This window comes from Mercenaria mercenaria, chromosome 18, assembly GCF_021730395.1.
Source record: "Mercenaria mercenaria strain notata chromosome 18, MADL_Memer_1, whole genome shotgun sequence".
Classification (NCBI taxonomy): domain Eukaryota; kingdom Metazoa; phylum Mollusca; class Bivalvia; order Venerida; family Veneridae; genus Mercenaria; species Mercenaria mercenaria.
Window position 1 is genome coordinate 20,911,716 of NC_069378.1, and position 24,020 is coordinate 20,935,735.

The window sequence follows — 24,020 nt, forward strand, 5'->3', positions numbered from 1 at the left end:
AAAAAGTTTCTAAATACAAAGATGTAATAGAATTGCAATAGTGAAAAACAAGTTAGAAAAAACACAATGGAAATGGTCTCGTCTGTTTACAGTTCCAAGCATATCGTAATTGACCATAAGAAATCATTTAGTAAGTATTAATTTAGTTGGAAGCGATCAATTTTTTTCCTTTTTTCTTCTTAAAAGAATACCATGTTCCAACCTTACGATAAGTTAAGTGATATTATCTTCTTCAGTATGTTACTGTCTTCTCCTTTTTTTGTGCTTCAGACGAAAAGTATTTATTGCTTTTGTTCGGTTTAACGTCGCACTGACACAATTATAGGTCATATGGCGACTTTTCAGCTTTGATGGTGGAGGAAGACCCCAGCTGCCCCTCCGTGCATAATTTCATCACGAGCAGGTACCTTGGTAGAGCCACAGACCTTCCCTAAGCCGTCTAGATGGCTTCCTTACATGAAGAATTAAACACCCAGAGTGAGGCTCGAACCCACATCGTTGAGGGGGCAAGTGATATGACAAAAAAGTAAGCAGTTTCACTGAAAGATGCGCGCTACATTTAGCTTTTGTCTACTTACCATAAATACAAGAATGCAATATATATTAAATGAAAATGTAGATAATGTAAATGTCACTGTTATGACACTATACATGTAAAATGTACATGTGTACCTGTATGTACGTACAATGGATATAGTATATAAACGGGACCTTAAAAAGATTGATTCTAAGACTTTAGCTAATAAGAATCATGTGCAACATAGCGGATGAAAAATTAAAATCCTTTTAATATTGTGAAGTCGATGTTTCTTATATCTTCCTGATATGCTTAGCTGAAACTAATGGGTTATTTCTTAGTTAAATGACATAGGTGCGCAATTTCTATTTAATTTCATTTTTCTTTTTAAATGTAATTGATTTTTACCAGGGATAAGGTAAGATATTTAGAGTACTTTGGACAGACGATTGTTCGGAGAATTTGTCACACTGATTTCACATTTAGTAATATAGGTCAAGCACTGCTTTTGTTTTTTCCATTGACTTCCATCATAAAAAATGACCCTTTCACATACCCTAAAATTGAGACATGACCATTAAAATGATTCTTTCAGTAAGACAGCATTTCAGACACATGAAAACAGCAATTTTATAGGCTTATTCAATCCATTTTCTTACAACCATACCCCCTTTGTTAAATAGCTTTTAGAGGCAACATGCCCACTGATACCAACTCTTCTGAATAGAGAATTAAGAAGCCATGCATTCAGCCAGACACTGTAAATTATTCCAAATTTCACAGAAAACATTGCATTGTTTGACTTTGACACAAATTTTATGATTATAAACATAACCATTTTATCCAATCAGCTTACGTCTCATTGACTCTAACGGGTTTCCCTACACTTTTTTTCAACCAGTGTAATGCCGCATTTCAACTATTGCAATTATCAAAGAAAGTTTTAATTCGACAAAACAGGCTCTATTTGCATCCTTGAATCGGTCAAGTAATTTAGCATAGATAAAGCATGGATCTATGTCTTAAAGAATATTTGAGTATCCCTTTAAATGTGTGTTTTAATGTAATATGTTGCATACGGTAACGCTAAAGTTAAATTAATGCATTACAAATGCTTGTTTGATTTATGTCATTCGCCAGTTGCTACACTATTTAAGCTGTGTAGAGGCGGCTAGTTATTCAGTTATACAAACTACGTAAGGTTTCACGCAGAACTCTGCCTCGACAAGAAGTTAACTTCGGAATGCCGTGTCAGTGAGATAGCTCTAATATATATTTCTACAGAGTACATAAATGATTTTATAACTCAAACAAAACTTGCTTCATATATACAATTTGTAGGATCAGTTTTTCTTTAAGCCGAAAATAAAACTCTTTATTTCGTGGAATGTCATGCTTTAATGAACTTGTGAGAATATAAATTCAACTCGAGTTATTACATACGAAGGAAGGAGGTTGAGATTACGAAACATTTTCATAGGTTTGTTTTAAATATATTTTATTGTTTGAATTTTTATCAATAATTCAATTATCAAATTTTATTAAATTAACAACCAATTATATGTTCACAGAGTTGTCACACATTTGGCATAAACTGTATTACATTTGGTTGAATATAGGATAACTTTATGTTACATTTTCTACCGATTTACAGTCATTTCCCTTAGCCAAGGAACACTACAGAGCATACGAAAATCAGATTTTAGCATCTTTTTTAATGCTAACATCTGCTTAAAAATTGATAAGGTTGCACAAAAACATACTTACTATTACAATCTACGAATTAGTATTATATATTCACTGATTTACTAATTACCAAAACTGACGGTAAAAACGATGAAACTATACACTGAAATAGATATAACATATGGCCTCAGCATAACATAATATTGAATTTGTTTTTAAGAGTATGATACAAATGACGGAGCAGATTAATTTGCCTCAAATATGGATCTTAACAAAAAGCGAAATTTGTGAGCGCATTCTGTGATAGTAATTTATAACTTATAATTACTTCAAAATAAGCATAAATCACTATAATAAAACAAAAATAATTTTAAAATGGATAAATACTGATGTTAACAGCAAACGTTTTAAATAGATACAACAATGATCAGAATCACTAAAATATATGTTTTAACTGATTATCATTTCGTCGCTTAAAACTGAAGTGTAGGAAGTGTACTGCTTTGATGGCCAGATACTTCGGATATGGCTACATTTTATCATGTTTTTCCGCGATCGCATCCTTTACATTATATCAAAAATAATCAGTTGTAGATTTTCCAAAGTGAAATAGATTCTTCAAATTTTTGGGAAAGGACAACCGTAAGCTAATTAGTGTATTTAGCATATATTTAAATAAGTCATACTATTAAGTTTGTAAGTTCTGAATTACACTGGAGTGATGCCAGCATATCTAAATACATGTTCTATATTAAACTCGTAAGTTTTGAATTATGCTGGAGAGTGGCCAATGTTAGAGTGAGATACCAGCAATTCAATGCGCACCAAGACGTCCTGATTTAGGAAACAATCAGTTGGCTTACACTTTTCTGACTCCAATACTTATATAGGAGGGGCACTAAAGGAGCTTGGAATAATATACTATTCCAAACTCCCTTCATAGGGCCCCGAAAAGAATAACCCGATTGACGCAGGGGAAACCTCAGTTGTTCGCTGCATGCAAGGAAAGCGACAGAGGTGATTTAGTGAAGAGAAAGATGCCCTTTGGTAATATTTGATAAGCATTGCATTAGTAGAAATAACATTTAAATAATAATGATAATGATAATAATAATAACAAAAATAATTATTATAATTAAAATAAGGGAAAATAGTAAATAATATTCGACTCGTAGCATGACTGGTATTTGTATTTGGTATGCTTAATATGATGTGGATCTATTAACCGTATAGTTTATAGGTATGGCGGTATATTTTGAAACGTAAGTATTTAAGATATAAGTTAACATGGGTAATTTTCGGAGATTTGTATATAATCGTCAACGTACAGGATTACGCAAGGCACGACCTTGAAATTACATTTACGCACACAAGGACAACATCCAATATCATATACAGAGTTTGTATTGTTAGGCTGGACAGAGTTATCTCGCTTAAGCAGAGCGCTTAACTCCTTTAGTATTTTTCCTAAACATAAGGAAACTTTTTTTGAATTCAATACTTAGGAGGAGCACTGAAGGAGCTTGGAATAATAAACTTTGACTTTGTGTTGTGAATAAGAAAACTGATTCGGTAGATTTATTTTCTCTTGCAGGGACGTACCTTGCCTGAAGTGGATGCGTAGACAAGATAATCTAGTTGGTCTGAGGGAATGCTCCCCCCGGAAATTGTTTTGGTATTCATACGCTCTGTGCTACATGCTTGGCACATCTGAGCTCCTCTTCAGTGACATATTATTGTCAATCGCAAATATGTTTTAATACAATTGTTAAAAAAACACTTTTGGCCAGCATTTGAAATTGTGCTCATTCACCGCGCTACTGACATATTTCATTCACAATTTGCCGTACGTAGAACGACTTAGAGGCACTAAGAAAACCAATGCAAAATAGGCAGAACCGACCTAGTTTTAGCTCAATGACTATTGCCACAACTCTGTTATATATTTGGAAATATATATGTTCGAGTACATTTTTGAAAACTTAAGGTGTCTCGCATTCTTTAAAATACCAGTTCGTGCATAAAATCGTTCCAATTAATCATCTTGAATTTTAGCTATTCAAATTTTACTATGGGGATAGCATCACCCGACCTGAATACTCTAGTATTAAGAAAGCAAATATCTAAGAAAACGGCAAAAACAATTAACCGAAAAACTATGTATTTACGTCTGTATGACTGGAATCGTATTGTTCAAATTAAACTTGGTCATTCAGTTTTGAGCAGTTATACTTATTCATTATGCATTTCTAATAACCGCATTTAACATTTTTCGATAACTGTGTCTGATATAGAGGAAAAAGGTCTATTCCATTTTCGTTACATGTACATTTTTAGCTCGTCTGATTATTTAAAACAAAACTACAAGCTATTGTCACTTGATCGTCGGCGTCGGTTAAGGTTTTTGTTAAGGTCCACCTTTTCACAAGAACTGTAAAAGCTACGGATTTGAAACTTTGCACACTTGTTTATCATCATTAGGCAATTACGTAGGCCAAGAACCATAACTTTAATTAGCATTTTGTTAGACTTATGGCAACTTATTTTTATACTAAGAAAAATTGAATTTGAGTTTCTTGGTTAAAATTTTTGTTTAGATCCATTTTTTTCTAAAAAAACAATAAAAGCTACAGCTGTGAAATTTGCACAATTGTTTATCATTATTAGGGACTAAGTTGACCAAGAACCATAACTCTGATATGCATTTTGTTAGAATTGTGGTCCTTTTTGTACTTAGGCATCTAGAGATTCTTGGTTAAAATTGTTTGTTTGCACACTGTTCATCATTATCAGGGGGCAAAAAAAACAACATAATTCTAAAAACAAAGAAAAATATCAAACAGGGAATGCCACGCACCAAAAGCGCAGCCTCCTCAAAACGAACCCCCAAACCTGTATTTTGTGAGGGTTATGGCCCTTTTTGTACTATAACTCTTGTCTTTCAAATTGTCCATCACTTGCGGAAGAGTGATGGCACCCTTAGGCAGTGCTCTTGTTAAAGTCTAAAGATCAGGCTTTTGGTCAGAAAAATTCCATATTGCTGCATTTCTGTGATGCGAATGCATTGATGACGCTGTCTATAGCTTTGTAAATATGCTTGTGAATGTGTATCAGAGGCAGTGAAAACATTCTTTCATTCGTCATTGTTGAACGGGTGTAGTTTTTGATGCGTTTCATTGCACTAATTAAGTGTTCGCAAAATGCAGATGAGATGGTAGAAGCATGGTCAGAAGTCAGACAGAATAGTGTTTATAAACAGATACAAGACATTGCTGGGATGTCTGGGTGGTCTGAAGTCTGGTTTCTGATTAGCAATATTCCATTTTACTTTCCACTTTGATACCTTATTTTCAAATAGCTGAAATGTGCCGTGAGCTGGTGCATATGCGGTATAAATAGGCCCTGGCGCTTCTGGCTGGAGGTTTTCATTAGATATTCGTCGGCAAAACGGTCTTTATTTTGTAGAATGCGAGTTGCTATTTCTAGACAAAATGGTCGACAAATACATTGTTTACACTAATCTGTCAGTAATCTAAGACGCCTTGGTTTAGATAGTTCTGTGCCGAAGTCTCTGATCATACGAATTGCCTTTTCGTATAGGGCAAGCCACTCTTCAGGGTCATTCCGCTCATTCGAGAGAACGAGTAGTACAACTTTTCTTTTTTTAACGGCATTAAGTTAGTCCATATATTTCTTTTGCAAAAGGTTCGTCAGCACTAGGATGGTATGCATGGTCAGATTCTACAGCAAGAAAAATGATAAAGTCAGATCTTAGAGATACTGGCCTGCCTTCTCATCTCCATCTTCATGCAGTGTTTCCTGAGCATAGATTACCACTGGAAACGCGCTCTTGATTTTGCAGTGTTGTTATATTTTCTGGTTCTTTTGGATCATTGAGTCCATTCTTTAGATGTATAATAGAGTTCCGCCTAAACTGGTGCCCATGAACAGACTCGATCAAACCGAGTTTGCTATTATTCTTCTTGGTTGCATTATATACTTCCAAAACATCTTTTTACAGATTTTATTGACCACAAAGGGTTCGCATTTTAGTGCGTTGCTCCATTTCCTCTCTTGAAACTATGTCCCTCGCCAGTTCCTCGATAAACGCTATAAAACGTTCAGCTGATTAATCGAACAGAAAGCTTATATCTTGTACAGTTGCCATCATGGTTCGGACACATGGGATTTTAGAGCTGTGTACTAAGGCTAGATTCAAACATTGAACATAATTTTCATTGGAGACCGTTCTCTTATAAGTGTTAGTACACAACGGTATTTTCCGGACATGTTTGATGCAGCGTCATAGTCCTGCGCTCTTATCTTTAAAATGTCTAAATCAGCTTCTTGCAAGAAATTCAAAATATTGCGAGTAAATTCAACACTTTGCCAATGCACCAAAACAAAACGGAGTTAGCACGGGTAATAGCACCACTGGACAGCCATTCTGCATTGAATTTTCGCTGTTCTGATAATATGTGAAGAAAAACATGACTTTCATATAAATTTACAGATAAGAAATAACCCATCATCCAATACCCTCTTGTATTTCTATTGCATCTTTGGAATTTACATTTTCTTCATATTTGAATAAAATGTGTAAGCACGTGGCTAATGTGCCTGTAGGAAGCTACGACAGTGTCTCCGTGATGTCATATAACAGTTATGTAATTTGATTTCGACAAGTGATACTGTTATTACTTTTCTAAATACTGCGTTTATGATATATGTAATAGAATGGGGTAAAAATAAAGTCAACCTTCAACATTGTAAAAGAAGGGTTTCCTTGTCATTTCCAACTGCATGTTCTTTCATGAATGTTCAGACTAAAGTTATGCGGACATATAGATCACGTCTGCTTTAGTACCGTACATGCATAAATGTTGATAAATCTGCCTGTTTTTTCAGCTAATTACGACATTTTCTTTTTGTCAGCTTTGTTTTTGTTTTGTCAATTTGTAGGCTTGATACCTGGTGAACTTTTTATGTGATTGTACTGCAATTTCCTCCAGTTATTGCTATTTTAAGGACAAAATTGTACCGTCATTCCAAAAAACAGCAAAATTCAATATTCCCGAGTGTTCTAGGTAATTATAAGTGATGGAACAAAGTATGGGTACCGGTGGAAATCGAAAGATAAAGGGTATATGATAGGATATATTAGAGCATCTAAAACAAAGGTTTATCAAGAAATACCTTGATTTTGCTGAGGAATCGGAGAAATTATCGGCCATTTTCCGTGTAAGCTGCCTTTTCTAAGTCAGGTATTCCCCACACTGTTAAATCGTGTGATATTCATGTTGAATATTTCCTAAATCAATGTTAATGATTCATTTTAAACAAAATTTCAATATCAAAAGTGATTTGTATTAAATGCACGAATGAGAATATTCCAAAAGACTAACACAATGTTTACAAAGTGGTTGAATAAATAATTAGTGTATAAAACGTACATAATCCATGCAGTTTTACGTCATATTTAATACAGTTGACAGGACATCAGTGTATAGGCTGTTGTTTTGTTATTTGGCTCGCCATTCTAATATCTCTTTAGCAGTGGTGTAGTCAAATCTAATACACGAGATAATGGCAGAGATATCCAAATCAGACGAACGCGAACAAACCCGAATAATAGAAACGTATACTGGTGGAGAAGAAGGAGACGGAAGTGCGGCAGACAAAACGATTAAAGCTGAGAAATGTTCAAGTCCAAGCCTGAATATGTCTTCCTTGGCTGAGAATGTTCTCGAGTTATTCAATGATGAAAACTTCCAAGACAAATTGAAACCGACAATGATTCAAATGATGTCCGAATTTATAAACAAATCGGTCGCCCATGAAATGGAGGGATATAAAGTAGAAGAACTGTTAGAATCTAATAAGATTCTTGTTGAAATGCTCGAAAATAAACACTCATTGATAGAACATCTAACGGCTGCAAATGGGCAATATGAAAGTGATATCAAAACATTAATGTCATTGGAAAAGCGGCTTATGAAAACGTTCATGATAAAAGGTGACTCCGATGCTGCAACGACATACAACGATTTAGGTACAAGACCACGTGGACAATCTACAGGAACTGCGATAGAGACAGAGCAGCAGGAAAGAGTAATTGAGGTGGAGAGTTTTCATGGTGATACATCATCGACGTAAGTGATAATCGTCGATTCAGTTCTAGTAATGATTAGATATTGTTTCCATAATTCAAATAATTACGTTTTTATAATGAATGCACTTCAATAGGTCTTGCCTCGTGAAGAATAAAGCTAAATTATAAAAGGCAAGTTGCCTTAAAATGTATCTTCTAGGCAATTAACTGATTTATTTCAGAACTTTAGATGAAGAACACAAGTCTATTTGGAAAGTGTGTTTAACTTTTTCAGAGATACAGTGGGATATCCAAAAATATACAAAGAAGATAAGTTCATCGAATCTACCTGGCGCAATTTAGCAGATCAAGAAATAGATGAAGGTAGGAATTGTTCATTAATTACCATACAGATTAACTATACAGCTCAATGAAATTTAATGAAAATCATCCGTCTGGTTTAAAATGCAATGGATTAAGTCGTTTATTTTGGAATGATGGTATGCTTAATCTGGATTGATCAGGAAAACACCCGAATCATTAGTTATCTAGAGTAACAGTAGATAAAAGAAATTAAATATTATATAGTTTCAGATTGTAAGACTATACTACTCTTTTTTAAAAAAAAGTAATTAGAGTTAGTGTTATTGAACTTGTTTCTGTATAAATAAAAAATAAAGGTCAGAAGTGCGCCAGACGCTGTTTTCAAGTATCGTATGTCTGCATCAAGGAATATCTCGATGTATATTAATACAACCAAGAAATACCGAAAATATATTAATATTTTTCAAGGAAAAAAAGAAGGTGTTGGAAAAAGGCGTGGGACACACGCAGTTCTTTGTATTGATACGTCTGGTAGTATGAATGAAGGGAATGCTTGGTCTCAAGTGAAGCAGTTTTACAAGGCATTTCTTGATGGTAAAGTATTTAAGTAAAACTGGAAGTTAAAGTATTTATCGGATTCTTGGCAGTATTTATCATTAAGGACATACAGAGTCTAGGTATATGTACTGTTGTTTGACACGAGAGTTACGCTTTTAAGAATTCATCTATACTTAATAGTGCGCTTTAATTCTTTTTGGATGTTTTCTAAGGTTGTTCTACACGTTTGATAAACTGAAAGTAACGATGTAATATCATCTAATTGGATAAGGTAGAATAAAGCTGGGACCAGCCATGGCATACAGACATGAATATCATCTTTTGAATTAATTGCAACCTGTGTATACGTTTAAAGTGGTGTGAACATTATTACCTTTCTGAAGATAAGATAATAATTATAATGATAAAATATTGGCACATGCATTAGTTCCAAATAATATCTTACAATCAGCTTGGACTGCGAGTTATATTTACCGCGGACAAATATCTCAAAGCAAGCCTTTTTACACTTGTGAAACATTTTAGCAAAATCTATATTGTAGAACATTTTCTGTTCACACACATTTGATGCCATTCGTGATTTTCCCATAAAGTCCCATTATGAAAACTTGGTTGATGTTCAACTTTATTTCAGATCAGTGTAGTAATGGCAGTTACATGATCATATCTTTCTTATTTGCCGAACATCCTTCGAATATGATGAAGTTTTGAATAGTCAAGGTTTAATCAAATTCTACCGTGTAGAAAAAATGATTCGGATACTAGTATGCAGAGCTGCTTTAAGGGAAAAAATGTTTCGTTCCTACATGTATATAGCTTCACCTTTGTATTTATGTATATTTTTGTACAGACTAAATTTTGTTAAACTTTTTGAGATAGTATTTTCAATTTTGACATTCAGTATATTATTCTATATTTTTTTGAAGGCATGGATGAACTAAAGGACCAAGACGCACACTACGACAATATTGCTGTCGTTACATTTGGTAAAGAAACAAAAGTTCAAAGGAGACTGACAAAGAATTTGAAGAGCCTCAGAGGAATCTTAGGTTTTGTCTCTTTGTTATAAAAAGGCTTTTACTATGAGTAGTAATATATACGCGATATTAGTATTATTAACATCAGAAGCCATATTTAAAATACTAAATAATGGACTTACGCATGTTTTAGAAATATAAGCTGATATACTAGATATCTTAACAACTAATCTTGAAATATTTTAGATGATATCACACCGGAAGGTCCGAGTCCTATTTTCGGAGGGTTAGTGATGGCTGCTGCTGCAGCCCAGACATCGGAATGTAAGTAAACATTTTTTTACCGTTGTGTTGATAAAAAGAGACTTATCGTCACCTTAATTCCAGAAGCATATAACTTCATTTTATTCTCAAAACAATAACGTATTTAAAGATCTAACTGGAACATAAAGTGGGTGAGTTAGACGTTTGTGCCACAGCGATTTACCCTATTCATGTTAGAGCTACACGCATATAAGTTAGTGCATGTTGTAGAGCATTTGAAGACAAATACAACGATACCAAACACTCCATTTTGTCAAAAATGAAGTTATATTCTTCTGGAGTTAAAGTGACGATATACCTTTAGGGTGAATAGTATTAGCATGAAGTAGAATTCTATTTTGATCTATTCAGTCATCCCAGTGATTAAGTATCACTAATGAGTTGAAACTTTAAAGATATTCGACAATAACTTCAAGATTTACTAAACATGATACATGGGTAAATAGTATATTATATTTTGAAAGTGGGTACATTTGACTTTTTTGATACATTCTAGCTTTACCATGTGGTGTGAATACAATATGACCGAGACCAGTATATTCCAAGGACGCTATTCTTGCATTAAAAAAATGATATGATGATTAAATGTACTGTTTTGACTACGATTTCGGTAAAATTAATTTCACAATTTTGTTGTTCTTGGAAACGGTCAACATGTTTTAAATACCCATAACCGGGGCGCGTAAATCAACGACATTACCAAAAGCATGTGTTCGAGGTTTTTCAATTATTTTTAATTCTCGTTATTACAAAGATAATGTTAACCATATCAGACACATTTTCACAATCCTTATATAAACCTGGTTAATTTACCTTATGTAAACATTTGTGAAAGTCATATTGCCAGTGTTTACAATGATAACTAATACGTTCACAAGCTTTAAAAATTTGGCATGGATCCCAAAAGCTTTTGACTTAGCAGTCAACAAATCTAACGCTTTACTTGCACTTTGGGCTACACACTTAGCAGTTTTATTGAAGTCTAAATGTTCATCAAAAGGAAGGCCCAAATATGTGTACTGGCCAATTATTTCCAAAGAATGTTCACCACACGTAAATAAATATTCGATCTTTCAGTAGAGACTGATCTAAAATGGTCAACCTTTCTCTTCAGAGGATTAACAAACATATTGTTCCTATTACACCACTGTGACAAAACATCAACCATACTGTGAAGATTGTGCTCTTTTTCAGCACTCAATACATCATCTGCTTACAACAATATACAGACTTGTCCATTGCTAATGATAGAGAAAAACAGTTAAGAAGATGAATTAATAACCAAAACTTCTCGTAGAATTTGAAAGTATTTTTAATCTGGAATTTGAATGACAAGAGTGATTTATTTAGCATTTAATAAATATTACAAACAATATACTACACGTTATACATAGTGAGGCCAAAATAATAATTGTTCAATACTATGTGTTTACTAAAGGCAGGAAAAGTTAGAAACCAAACCATTTTATTGGGTCACGCATTTGACTATTGCGATTATTTAATAATTGGATATCTTATTCAACAACCACTAAATACTAATCATTCCCTTGGTTTAAGCCAAGCTCATTTTCATACTAGAATTAGTACTGCCATAAAACGTCATTTCCTCAATCCTGTGTTAATAAGCATACTAAACAGTTTTAAGTAAAACCCATGAATAAAACTTAGTTTTGGGTATCAAAATAAAATGTAATATCTAAATCCTGGTTTCCGTAATGAATATTCATATTATTTGCAGGGGCCTTGATTTATATCAACAACAACAACAACAAGGATAAGACACATTTTTCTACAATTTAAAACAGTTAATTAGTGGTTGATAACATTTAAAAAGATAAAAACATTGTGAATTATATATTTTGACTTAAAGAATTTTTTTTCTCTTCTAATGATACTAAAGTCACTGCACAGTAATACAAATTTAGTCCTGGCAAATCGGTGAAAATGAAAAAGTATGTCCCTACTGCAATGAAAATATAGAAAATATAATTTACCGCGTTAGAAACAAATATTTATGAATATGTATTACATTTCAGCAATATTTCTCAATATTTTTGTGTATGATATTTCTCTACGTACTTGTATATGAAAATTAGGTGAGAACACAGTGACATTGGTCGTTTATTTACATTTTTATACCTGCCTTCGTATCATTTAAAATTTATTACGCTGTGGTATTATCAATTATGCCTGGATATACATAAATGTAACAAACGAAAAAAAAATTCTAGTTATTGCGTACTTGTTATTGGTCTGTTGTCATGTATGGAATTTTGTCAGTATAAAGACCTTTACTGCAATATTAAGTTATACGATATTACGGGTGAGCTATATAAAATGCGGTTTATAATATTCTGAACATGAATTGTATATTAAAATACCCGTAAAAGTACAGGTATTAAGTTACAAACTAGTCAATAATCACGTACAGCAAGTATTGTGATAAAAGTAATAGTGTATAACTGATGTAAGAGAATATGTATCGGTAACAACTGCATGACATATGATAACGTCTAAATTCAAGTTTTACCACTTTAAGTTTGCTTTAAAGAAGATATCATATGTACCCTTTTCACATAATAACTGTTTCGTTTTTTCGACCTGGCACAGATTTTTTGTTCATTGTCGCTTTTATTGACCTACTCTTTGTCATACTATTTAAACAGAGGGTTCTTTTGTCCGTGACAATTGCAATTGGCCAAACAGATCAATTCGAGTGCTCAACGCGAAACTAGTCTAGGTGTATATAGAAATAGAAGCCGATAGACTAGTTTCGCGTTGAGCCCTCGATTTGTGCGTTTGGATGTATCCACTGTGAAATGTGTAAATCTATTTCTAAATCAATTCAAATATATCATATGAACACTCTTAGAAACTCAATTCTTAATTTTCAGATAAATTAGCTAGTGTAAACTACATGCAAGTGCGTCCCAAAATAATTATGGTGACAGATGGAAGGCCAACAGAGCTAAGCTTGGATAGTGGTCCTGACAAGGCCGATTCTAAGAAACTAGAACAGGTACATAGGCACATTTTGAAGTATTTCTTGTCTTTCGTCTATCTGTTTTCATCATTGACCGAATACGAAAAACAACAGATTAAAGATACTTTGTTATTGTGGTTATATTTAAAGTGAAGGTCGCAGGGAGGATAATATTTCAAAACTATCGATCTGAATTAGCCGTAATACAGGTCGCCTGACCATCTAAAAGAATGTAGTTTTGAATAGAGAAATTATAATTTAAAAGTGCTAAACTGTAAAATGACGTGCACATGTGTGTTAACACCACATGTGTTTACACTTAGTGACTTACATGTGCCTGTTTAAGTATGAGACCTCGACCTTTTAATGTTTGATTTGCCATTTATGTAAACAGCCATTTGTATTGAAAATGCATTTCTATTATTAAGTTCTGTAACCGCAATAGTCCGTAAAGGTATTTGAATCAAATATGTTGTTTGATGTTATTTTCTAAATCTGTGCTTGTTTTATCACAGTTACTTTACATGCCTTAGAGATGTAAAATTCTTCCGTTTGAGAAACCCATCTAGCTGGCTTACCGTATGAAAGGTCGGTGGTCCTACCCAGGTACCCTACCATCTTGGGACCATCCTCAATCATTTAAAGCTGTAAAGTTGCAATAGTGTCTTAATTATGTCGGTGTTACCTGAAACCAAACCAAACAAGGCAGTCTGAACGACAGCTAAATCCCCCGCCACTGCTATGGATAGTGAAAGGGTAAACCTTTGATTTTAGCTGTGACCTTGACCTTGAACTGACATGGCTGACTCATGAATTCTGCACAACGTCATGATGAGGTGATCATTTGACCAAAGTTTCATGAAAATCCTTCAAGGGGTTTAGGAGATACAGAGCTGAAATCTTTGACCTTCAGTTGTGACCTTTACCTTGAGTTGACATGGCTGACTCATGAGTTCTTGACGAGGTGATCATTTGACCCAAGTTTGATGAAAATGCTTCAAGGGGTTTAGGAGATACAGAGTGGACACCAAATGGAAGGCTCAAACCTTCTACCCTTGTGACCTTGACCTTGAGCTGGCATGGTTGACTCATAATTTCTGCACATCGTTCTGATGAGGTAATCATTTGACCCAAGTTTTATAAAATTCCTTCAAGGGGTTTAGGAGATATAGAGCGGACACGAAATGGAAGGCTCAAACCTCTGACCTTCAGTTGTGACCTTGACCTTGAGCCGACATGGCTGACTCATAATTTTTGCACATCGCCTTGATGAGGTGATCGTTTGACCCAAGTTTGATGAAAATCCTTTAAGGGGTTTAGGAGATATAGAGTGGACACAAAATGGAAGGCTCAAACATTTGACCCTAAGTTGTGACCTTGACCTTGAGCCGGCATGACTGACTCATGGGTTCTGCACATCGTCTTGATGAGGTGATCATTTGACCCAAGTTTTATAAAATTCCTTCAAGGGATTTAAGAGATATAGAGCGGACACAAAATGGCAGGCTCAAAACTTTGACTTGAGTTGTGACCTTGACCTTGAACCGACAAGGCTGACTCATGGGTTCTGCACATCGTCTTGATGAGGTGATCATTTGACCCAAGTTTGATGAAAATCCTTCAAGGGGTTTAGGAGATATGGAGCGGACACGAAAGTGTTACGGACGGAAGGACAAACGGAAGGACGGACGGAAGGACGGACAGACGGAAGGACGGAAGGACGGACGCAGACCATTCCTATAATCCCTCCGCCACGGCGGGGCATTAATAAACGTATAACTGTATACTTTTCCTAAGGGGAAATATTTTTGTTAGAAGATTGTTAGAAGCCACAAATATTGTAGCCCATATCTATATAATTATGGCGTATAAGGCCTTCCAATCGAATTATGTATACCTTACCACATTTATTTCAAGAACTTTCTAGTTATACCAAATAACAGATGAAAAACTGATGAATGAATACACTTCTTTATTTGAGTCCTTTTTTGTGAATGTTATGACCCCATGTTTATTCTATGACATGGCGGGAGAAAACCCTTTCATGGAAGTTTTTCAATACGCATCAAATGTTGCAAATATTGTCAAAATGTGTAATAAAATACTCGAAACGCACTAAAAAGGCTCAAGTAAAATACAAATCACTCCTTTGGGTTGTTTACATTGCTAAAAAGCAAAACAGACAAAATTTTACTTTATTCCAAAGTATACGATTACCTTATTCCCAGTATGTTTCAAGTACTTTTTTGAATTGGTGGTCTCTGAACCGATTATAACTGAAATGTTTTTAGCTTGAATGCATTATGTTCACAGTTTGGAAAATTCTCATATCTTCTTGACATATTGTGATATCTCAATTGTCGTTTACATTTTAGACAAGAAATGCAATCTTCGACGAAGTTGCAAAGCTGACCAAAGAGAAAATTGATCTGCATTGTATTTATGTTGGGGAAAACGCTGATCGTGTATGCATTTATTCCTTTATTTGTATAGCGTATCGGATTAATATCAACTTTCTCATTGTATATACCGAAGTAAAAGTCACGTTCTGTTTTCTGTCTAGTGTGTCTAAACGATATCTTACTGAATCATATGATTCGCTTTAGCTGTAAAACCATTAGGTCTGGTATATATAGTTTTAAAGTATAAAGATAGTTCACAAAGATTCTAAACTCGGTATTAAAATGCTAGGTATCTGCAAAGTTACAAAGTCAGTTGTACTATTGGTTGAGTCCTTTCTTAAAAAATTATATTTATATAGTTCGTCAGTGTTTTGGCAGTGCATTTTATACTGTCATAAATGTAAATTGGAATGAACATTTTCATTTAAAATACTCTCTTGCAGACATTTCTGAGAAGCCTACAAAGCGAGGGTGTAAAAGAACTGATGTCGTACAGAGACGGAGAAAAAATGGCATGGTATACAGTTCTAAAGGTAAGTATTGCTTGTTAATATAAGAGAATGTTAATGAGCTGACAAGACTCAAATTTAATCATATGTGAGCTTTATTACTGTATACTTTTGAATAAGAGAAATAAATCTATAAAAGTTAAATGCAAGGATGAATATTTAACAAGGAAAGCCATATTCCAAACATTCAGCCCGTAGCCTTCTCAAACCGCTCCTGGACTAAATGAACAAATAAAGAAATAAGTGTGAGATGTATACAATATATGTTTATAAAAAAGAAATTTTAAAAATCTCCTCAAAAGCGATATTATCTAGAGCTTTGATAATTGGCATGTGACATAAGAGTTTGACTCTCTACCACAGTTGTTCAAATTATCACCCTAAGGTCAAAAATGACTACGCCCCGGTGTGTGAGGTGTACTTACAGTAGGCTTATATAAAAGAAACTTCAATCCATAATAGCTCGAGTCTTATTATATGGCTTGTCATATCAGGGGTTGACTGTCCACCGTAATTGTTCAAATGATTGCCCTAGGTTCACAATTGGCCATGCCTATGTGAGTGATATGTATTACAATATCGGCTAATATAAAAGAAACATTGAATATCTTCTTCTCTGAATCCATAAAAGCTAGAGCCTTAATGTTTGGCATACTTTATCAGGGATTTACTCCCTAGTGTAGTTCTTTAAATTATTGCCCTACGATGAAAAATGTCTAAGCTCCTGGTTGTGACTAATACATACACCATAGGCTTATATATAAGAGACTTTGGAAATCTTCCCTGAAGCAATAATACCAAGAGTCTTGATATTTAGCATTTGGTTTGGCTCTCTACCGTAATTGTTCAAGTATTGCCCAAGGTTCAAAAATGGCCATGCCACTGAGTGTGACTTGTAAAATCTGTACTTGTACCATTACATTATACAAACACGTCAATTTTTTTATGGTACCTAATCTTTTTTATTACACAATATTGTCCGTGTATGGTTTGTTTGATGTAACACGCTCACACATTAGTTTGATCTTAGTCAGGTATAACAGGACCTGGTCGTGTCACTTTGATTCAATGAATCGTAAATAGTGACACATTTTCTAGCCATTTCTCTTATTGTTGTTTAAAATCCTGATAATAAAGAATGTATCATTCCTTCTTGTCTTGACGGGAATTACAACAGGATTTTTGTTTGAAACGAAAAAGACCGAAGCTTTCAAGTACCATTGAGTTGTTTCTTTACCTTGCTTTCTTTGAAACAAGCAGTTTGCAAGCTAGGAACCAGCTTAATCAAAGAAGCTCTTTCCAAATGAAATTGTTTGCTATTAATAGTATGCCGCAGTTTATTTACTATAGGTTTCTGCACAAATTAAAGTTACAAGTCATCAAAAGTTAAACCGAAATCAGGCTAGATCTAAAAAAAAGATATGTAGGAAAGACTCTTTCTATAGAAAATTATCACGGAAAACCTCGACTGCTGTCACAAATGGTTTTTGGCTCAGCCGTTTGACGTTATGTCAATATGTGCCACTTTTCTTGTCTTCGAAGTGGATGCTGATACTGTTCAAAATTACAAAATTAGACCAAAGCCTAACATCTTTCAGTCTCCGTTACTTTGAACAGTAGCAAGAAAAATGGGCCGCTGACTAATTTTTACAATCCAATTATGTCTTACTATATGCAGTGTATTATGTACATGCTTAAAAAGCAAATAAACGGGGTTTACCCTTAACCGGGGTCTCCTATTGAAAAAAAAGTTTATATAATTACAATTTTGCACTGAATGTTTCCCATCTGGTCCGGTACTTCCTTTATTTGAGCATGCAAAGAGACTCACGTAAGTACATCGATAACCTTTACTGTACAGTTTTACTAAGAAAAGCGAACTGGAATTATTGAGGCAAAGCAACTACGAATACTGCATTATTTCACAATGAAATGGAATCAAATATCTTGAGTAAACATATACAAAACAAGGTTACGAGGAAACGACGGTCGTCATGTGCCTTAATATCATTTTAAACGAAAAACTGCTTATACATCAGGAACTTCTATGCTTCCTCATAATTTGATATTCAATACCTTGTATTTTAAGATCCCCTTTACCAGATACATTACTTGCAAGACATTTTAAATGTATTAGTTTCGTAACTATGCTTTGTTGTCTGGCTTCGAAATTCAGCGACTGTGATAACGAAGCTTTACATGCACGAATAGGTAAAATTGAGGCTTGGTCTAAATATTCTATTACTACAATAGTCATATAAGCCGTGTTTATAGGCATATAAAACTGTTAGAATCATAAGTTAAACCAACATAAAGGTAAGTCATTTCCATTTTGTCAGTATTAAGGACCTCTTTCTATAGTCATTTTTGTGTAACAGTAAATCTCAAGGGAACAAATTTATCTATGAATGGAAGACCTGACTCTTGATTTTAAACATTAAAAACACATTTCAAGAAATTGCATGTCGGTATTAAAACAAGATAGTGTTAAATGTGCAATTCATTTTGTAATATTCCCGAGATAAAAAATTAAAGGAACGGACCTGCACATGATATATTGTAAAATATAGTATATATTAGAAGAAAATTCTTTGTATATTTCAACCGTAAATGTACAATTTCGGTATCTAGAGAGAAAGAATCGATTAAATAGTGTGATAATAATCTAGAATCAAATAGAACACATTATTTTCTTTAAAATATGATTATAGGGATATTTAGTCATGTAAGATTTGCCACCTTTTTGCAGTGCATGCGCGAGGGAGATCAGAGATTTGTGCGTTGTGCTGGAGAAGATGACGTCATGAGATCACAGGTAAATTTTTATACATTGTACACAGAAGTTTCCTTTTTACTCCATAAATACATTTTACAATGAAGAGTTCATATTACATTGCTAGGACATTGCTAGGACAAATATAATTGCTGTAGACATCTCTCAAATATACAACATAAACAGGAAAATGCATTCTCACACGCAGGCGCACACTCAGCAGAAATATAATATTAAAAGCTTTACTAAAGTAATGAATTTTTAATTTTACTGTAGCTATGTATGTATCAATTAATGTAATATCGAGGATCGTGCTCCTGTATAGTAAAATGTTATCTTTTAGCCGTCGATGCCCGATGCTGAGCAACTTTTAGCGATGATGAAAATGCTAACGGAACAAATGCCTGGTCAAGGCACATCCAGTGCCGGTGACTTATCGGAATTCCTAGGAATGGAGGTATCTACTATAATAAATATGCTATAACTCCTGTCTTAATTTTTCAGTATTATTGTGATGTAATATGCATAATATCATCTGACATTGAAAACAACGTAAGAAGTTAACAAATATTTTAAGTAAACAAAAATAATGTAAAGGCACATCTGGTAGTTTTTTTCTAACAGAGAGATTTTCTCAGTCTCAGGTTGTGATATGCAACAGTGCTCTGCGATTTTGATAGGATATTAAACACATTGTCAATAAAAGATAATAGGTAAGTGTAGATTTCCCAGAAGCAAAGAACACCTCAAACACAGCCAGAAAGCCATGCGTCGCAGGTGAGCCGGCAACAAAATAAACTCTGGCGGAAAAATATGGCAGACGAGTTGCTTTTTAAAAAACAGTCAGCACGTACATTTTAATTATTTGCAAGTTCAAAAATTGGTAATGGGTTGATAAAACGATGGGGGTGTTGTGCAATATTCAACAAGGAAGTCTTTCTAAGCTTGTTCCTCTTTGTTTTCCGTCACCCATGTCTTTCTTTAACTTTCTAAGCCATTGCAAGCTACTGTTAGAAGGGAAAGACGGTATATGCATGAAGATGCGCAATGGAAACTACCAGTTGTGCCTTTAATCTATAAACGACCGGAGTTGAGGATACACATTATCTGAACTTAATTAATTTGTAGCTGAAATTCTAATTCGAATACTTCCAAAAGTCTTTCCAAATTAGAGATTAGATCTAGAATTATCTCTTGTGACAAGAGATGACAATCTACATCATCTCTAAACTCACTGCATCAGAATATAATTGTTTTTAAAAGAAAACAATCTATTTCATGATCATGAAATGCTACAAATTAAGTTACATTTCTGAAAATAGGTCATATTATTATGCTAATTAGATGCGCATAATCGAAGCAAATTTCGTGTCCTGTCTTAATAGACATTGGTTATAACCGAATTTAAATTTAAAAGTAGTAAATAGTGAAACTACAATCTTATATTATATGTAATATGTAAACGATAGGTATTGTTGTTTTTATTAATTCACCCTCATTTAAGAGACAAGGCTCACCTAAAGCTCCCATACCAGATTTTGGAAGGCGTACAGGATACAAGGTAAATACTAATATATGATTATTTCGTTGTAAGTAACAACATTTTGTAAAATGTGTATCTTTGAAGTACATACACTTGATCACTAATAAAGTGTTTGTATTTATTTTGTAATATCATTACGTAGACGGCTTTTACATTTAAACTTGCATTTAGAGACCACCTAAGAGAAGGGGAAAAAGTAAAAAAACAACAATGTAACGTGATTTGTTTCTATCGACACAAAGGCAAAATGGATCTGAAAAGGTGCTCTCTTAATACAGTAGTTTCTTAATAGATGTGATATTTTGGTCACGTTTAACTGTATATTTTAAAACAATAGGCTAAAGAGAATCTGCAACGCTCTTTAGTTGTAGAAATCCTAAGTGAGATAAATATTTTACCAAAACATTAGACATTCCCAAACCAAGGATGGGATAACCTTATTACCGCAATTGAACTGGTGTGGTAGATCTATTTACAGCTTTAATTACTTTAGTTGCCCATTTTTTTTTAAAACTCGCACCAAACCGTTATAAAGGCGTCATATACCGGTAACGCCGTTTAACAATGACATTATCAGGTGAAAATGACTGATTTTGTCGGGTCGCTAGTTTGTAAAATGCCAATTATATGCAGTTAAGTATTAAGTAAACAAAAACACAATAACCTGAAAATATTATATTAAAAATTGTATTATTTTGATATAAAAAATATTGATTAGAACTAATAACATGTATAATTCAACCTGTGTTTTCAGTTATGTATTGTTACATTTGTAAGTGTTAGTTTCGTTCGACATATGTTGTACTTAACAATAATTGTACTATTAAACACTCTTAAAGTGGTCAAACTCTAAGCTTTATCAGGCACAAACGCATATTAGAATTACTGAAAGCATTCATTCATGATTTATTTTCTTATGCAATATCACTTATAAAATTACATAGTTAAATGCTTTTCCAATATCAACTGAAATGGAAATCTCTATTGCGAGTAATAAACGGACATTCCACTTTCAGACTTCAACGATTACTATTGTTGGAGACCGCGTTATCAATGTGTACAAAGAAATACATGATCAAAAGCATCCTTCTATTGGTACAAGAGTAGAGCGGGGTGATGACTGGATATGGGGAGATCAGGATGATGGTAGGGCTGGTACAATTATTGGCCATGCGACAGATCTCGAAGGTAGGAAATATATCATTATTCCACCGGAGCCAGATATCCACGGGGATTAGTTGCGCTAAAGATATAAATTAGGCATATAGAGATTAATATCATTGCACCTATACTAATCTTACCTGTTCTGAATTACAAAAGTGCTTCTATTGTGACATGTTGATACATACAAAACTGTATTATTCGCACTACAAAATACTTGATGGTATTTCACTTTATTTTCGGCTTGTTAAAAGTTTACTTTTTACCATAAGAAATCTGACAAAAATCTAAATATATGAATAAATCCTAAATGTTTCTGTTGTACTAAAAGGTATGATATTGTGTCTTAAAGCGACTAACCCACACATTGTGAATTGTAATTTTTAGAATAATTTATCACCGAAAGGCACATTTGGGCCACTGTTTCATATATTTACATGAAACATTCTGGTTGACCAGTTTATAGTTTCAAGAATTACGGGAACATTCGAATGTTTGCAGTTTTTCTCATATACTTTCATAAACCGTTACAACGCTATATTTTGTAAACATTGATTAATATAGAACGAGACGCTATCATCACGTGGGAAGCAAAAGTTTGCATGTAGTTTGATGGGTCAATTTATATACCTGTCTACCGATTAGGGAAGTCAGCATGATTTACTTTGCCTTATTTAGGTATTAAACCACTTTCGTACCGAATAACACTACCTAAATAAAGAACCGTTCCATTATTGAAAGCACACATCGCAATACCGAACTATAGATAGCGCACAGTATTATGGCGTTTAGAAGTGAAAACAAAACAATAACAAAAAAATAAGTCAATACACTAAGTTTACGATTTGTGAGTGAGTCCTCGTTGGCCGAGCGGTTACGGTATTTGTATTATACCTTTTCGTCGGGAGTTCGATCCCCATTTTCTTTAGTTTGTATTACATACTTTGTGTAAGTTTGTTTTTCTCTGGTTTCTAATTTATTGTTTTGTTTCTTATTTTCGTATAAAATCTGTAGTATCTATAAATCAATCAATCCTGAATTATGGCCGGGCAATGCTTTTATTAAAGTGAAGGGTAAGATTGTTACAAAACTTATAAAACTAACCCGTATATGTTTAAAAATATCACAGGAAAGCTTAAAAAACATTAGAGGTGGAGTGTATTTTGACATAATTACGTGTCAGTTGTGACATATAATTTTAGTAAACATGTTAGAACTAGATTTACTAACTCGTTTTGTCTTCATTGAATTGTAGTGAAGAAAAAATTAAAGACAAAATTTAACGGTCTGGGAATCGAACTCACGACGAAAAAGTGTAATATGAATACCGTAACCGCACCAGGCCAATGAGAAATCACTGACTGCATCGTAAACGTACTAAGTGTACTGACTTTATTTTATGTTATTGTTGTTTTTTTTTTGTTTTTTTGCGTTTATTTCAAAATGTCACCATAGTGTGCGATACTTATACGTGTGCGCTCTATTGATAATCACGTGATTTATGCTGACGGGAATTCCGTTTTTAGCTCACCTGTCACAAAGTGACAAGGTGAGCTTTTGTGATCGCGCAGCGTCCGTCGTCCGTCCGTCCGTACGTGCGTCAGTGCGTCCGTGCGTAAACATTTGCTTGTGACCACTCTAGGGGTCACATTTTTCATGGGATCTCTATGAAAATTGGTCAGAATGTTCACCTTGATGATATCTAAGTTAAGTTTGAAACTGGGTCATGTGTGGTCCAAAACTAGGTCAGTAGATCTAAAAATAGAAAAACCTTGTGACCTCTCTAGAGACCATATTTTTCAATGGATCTTCATGAATTTTGGTCAAAATGTTCAACTTGACGATATCTAGTTTAAGTTTTAAACTGGGTTAAGTGCCTCAAAAACTAGGTCAGTAGATTAAATAATAAAAAAAACCTTGTGACCTCTCTATAGGCCATATTTTTCATGGGATCTGTATGAAGATTGGTCTGAATGTTCATCTTGATGATATCTAGGTAATGTTTGAAACTGGGTTAAGTGCGGTCCAAAACTAGGTCAGTAGATCTAAAATAGAAAAACCTTCTGGCCTCTCTAAATGCCATACTATTTAATGGATCTTCATGAAAGTTAATCTGAGTGTTCATCTTGATGATATCTAGGTCGAATTAGAAACTGGGTCATGTGCAGTCAA

At 34.0% G+C, this 24,020-nt stretch overlaps 1 protein-coding gene across 4 annotated transcripts in view; it reads left to right on the forward strand.

The window, feature by feature from the left end:
* Positions 1-1,690: 1,690 nt before the first annotated feature.
* LOC128550611 (uncharacterized) overlaps positions 1,691-24,020 on the forward strand; it is a 37,891-nt gene continuing 15,561 nt past the window's right edge. Inside the window, exons 1-14 of one of the 4 annotated variants that reach the window (XM_053529913.1) lie at positions 1,691-1,997; positions 3,798-3,878; positions 7,758-8,355; positions 8,590-8,678; positions 9,087-9,212; positions 10,103-10,225; positions 10,400-10,477; positions 13,372-13,496; positions 15,836-15,925; positions 16,306-16,395; positions 19,121-19,186; positions 19,488-19,601; positions 20,649-20,705; positions 21,704-21,875. In XM_053529913.1, the coding sequence (XP_053385888.1) occupies positions 7,790-8,355; positions 8,590-8,678; positions 9,087-9,212; positions 10,103-10,225; positions 10,400-10,477; positions 13,372-13,496; positions 15,836-15,925; positions 16,306-16,395; positions 19,121-19,186; positions 19,488-19,601; positions 20,649-20,705; positions 21,704-21,875 (1,696 nt within the window). In that variant the 5' untranslated portion in view covers positions 1,691-1,997; positions 3,798-3,878; positions 7,758-7,789. The remainder of the gene's footprint in view (positions 1,998-3,797; positions 3,879-7,757; positions 8,356-8,589; positions 8,679-9,086; positions 9,213-10,102; positions 10,226-10,399; positions 10,478-13,371; positions 13,497-15,835; positions 15,926-16,305; positions 16,396-19,120; positions 19,187-19,487; positions 19,602-20,648; positions 20,706-21,703; positions 21,876-24,020) is intronic. The other 3 variants (XM_053529914.1, XM_053529912.1, XM_053529911.1) reach the window with 3 other exon arrangements.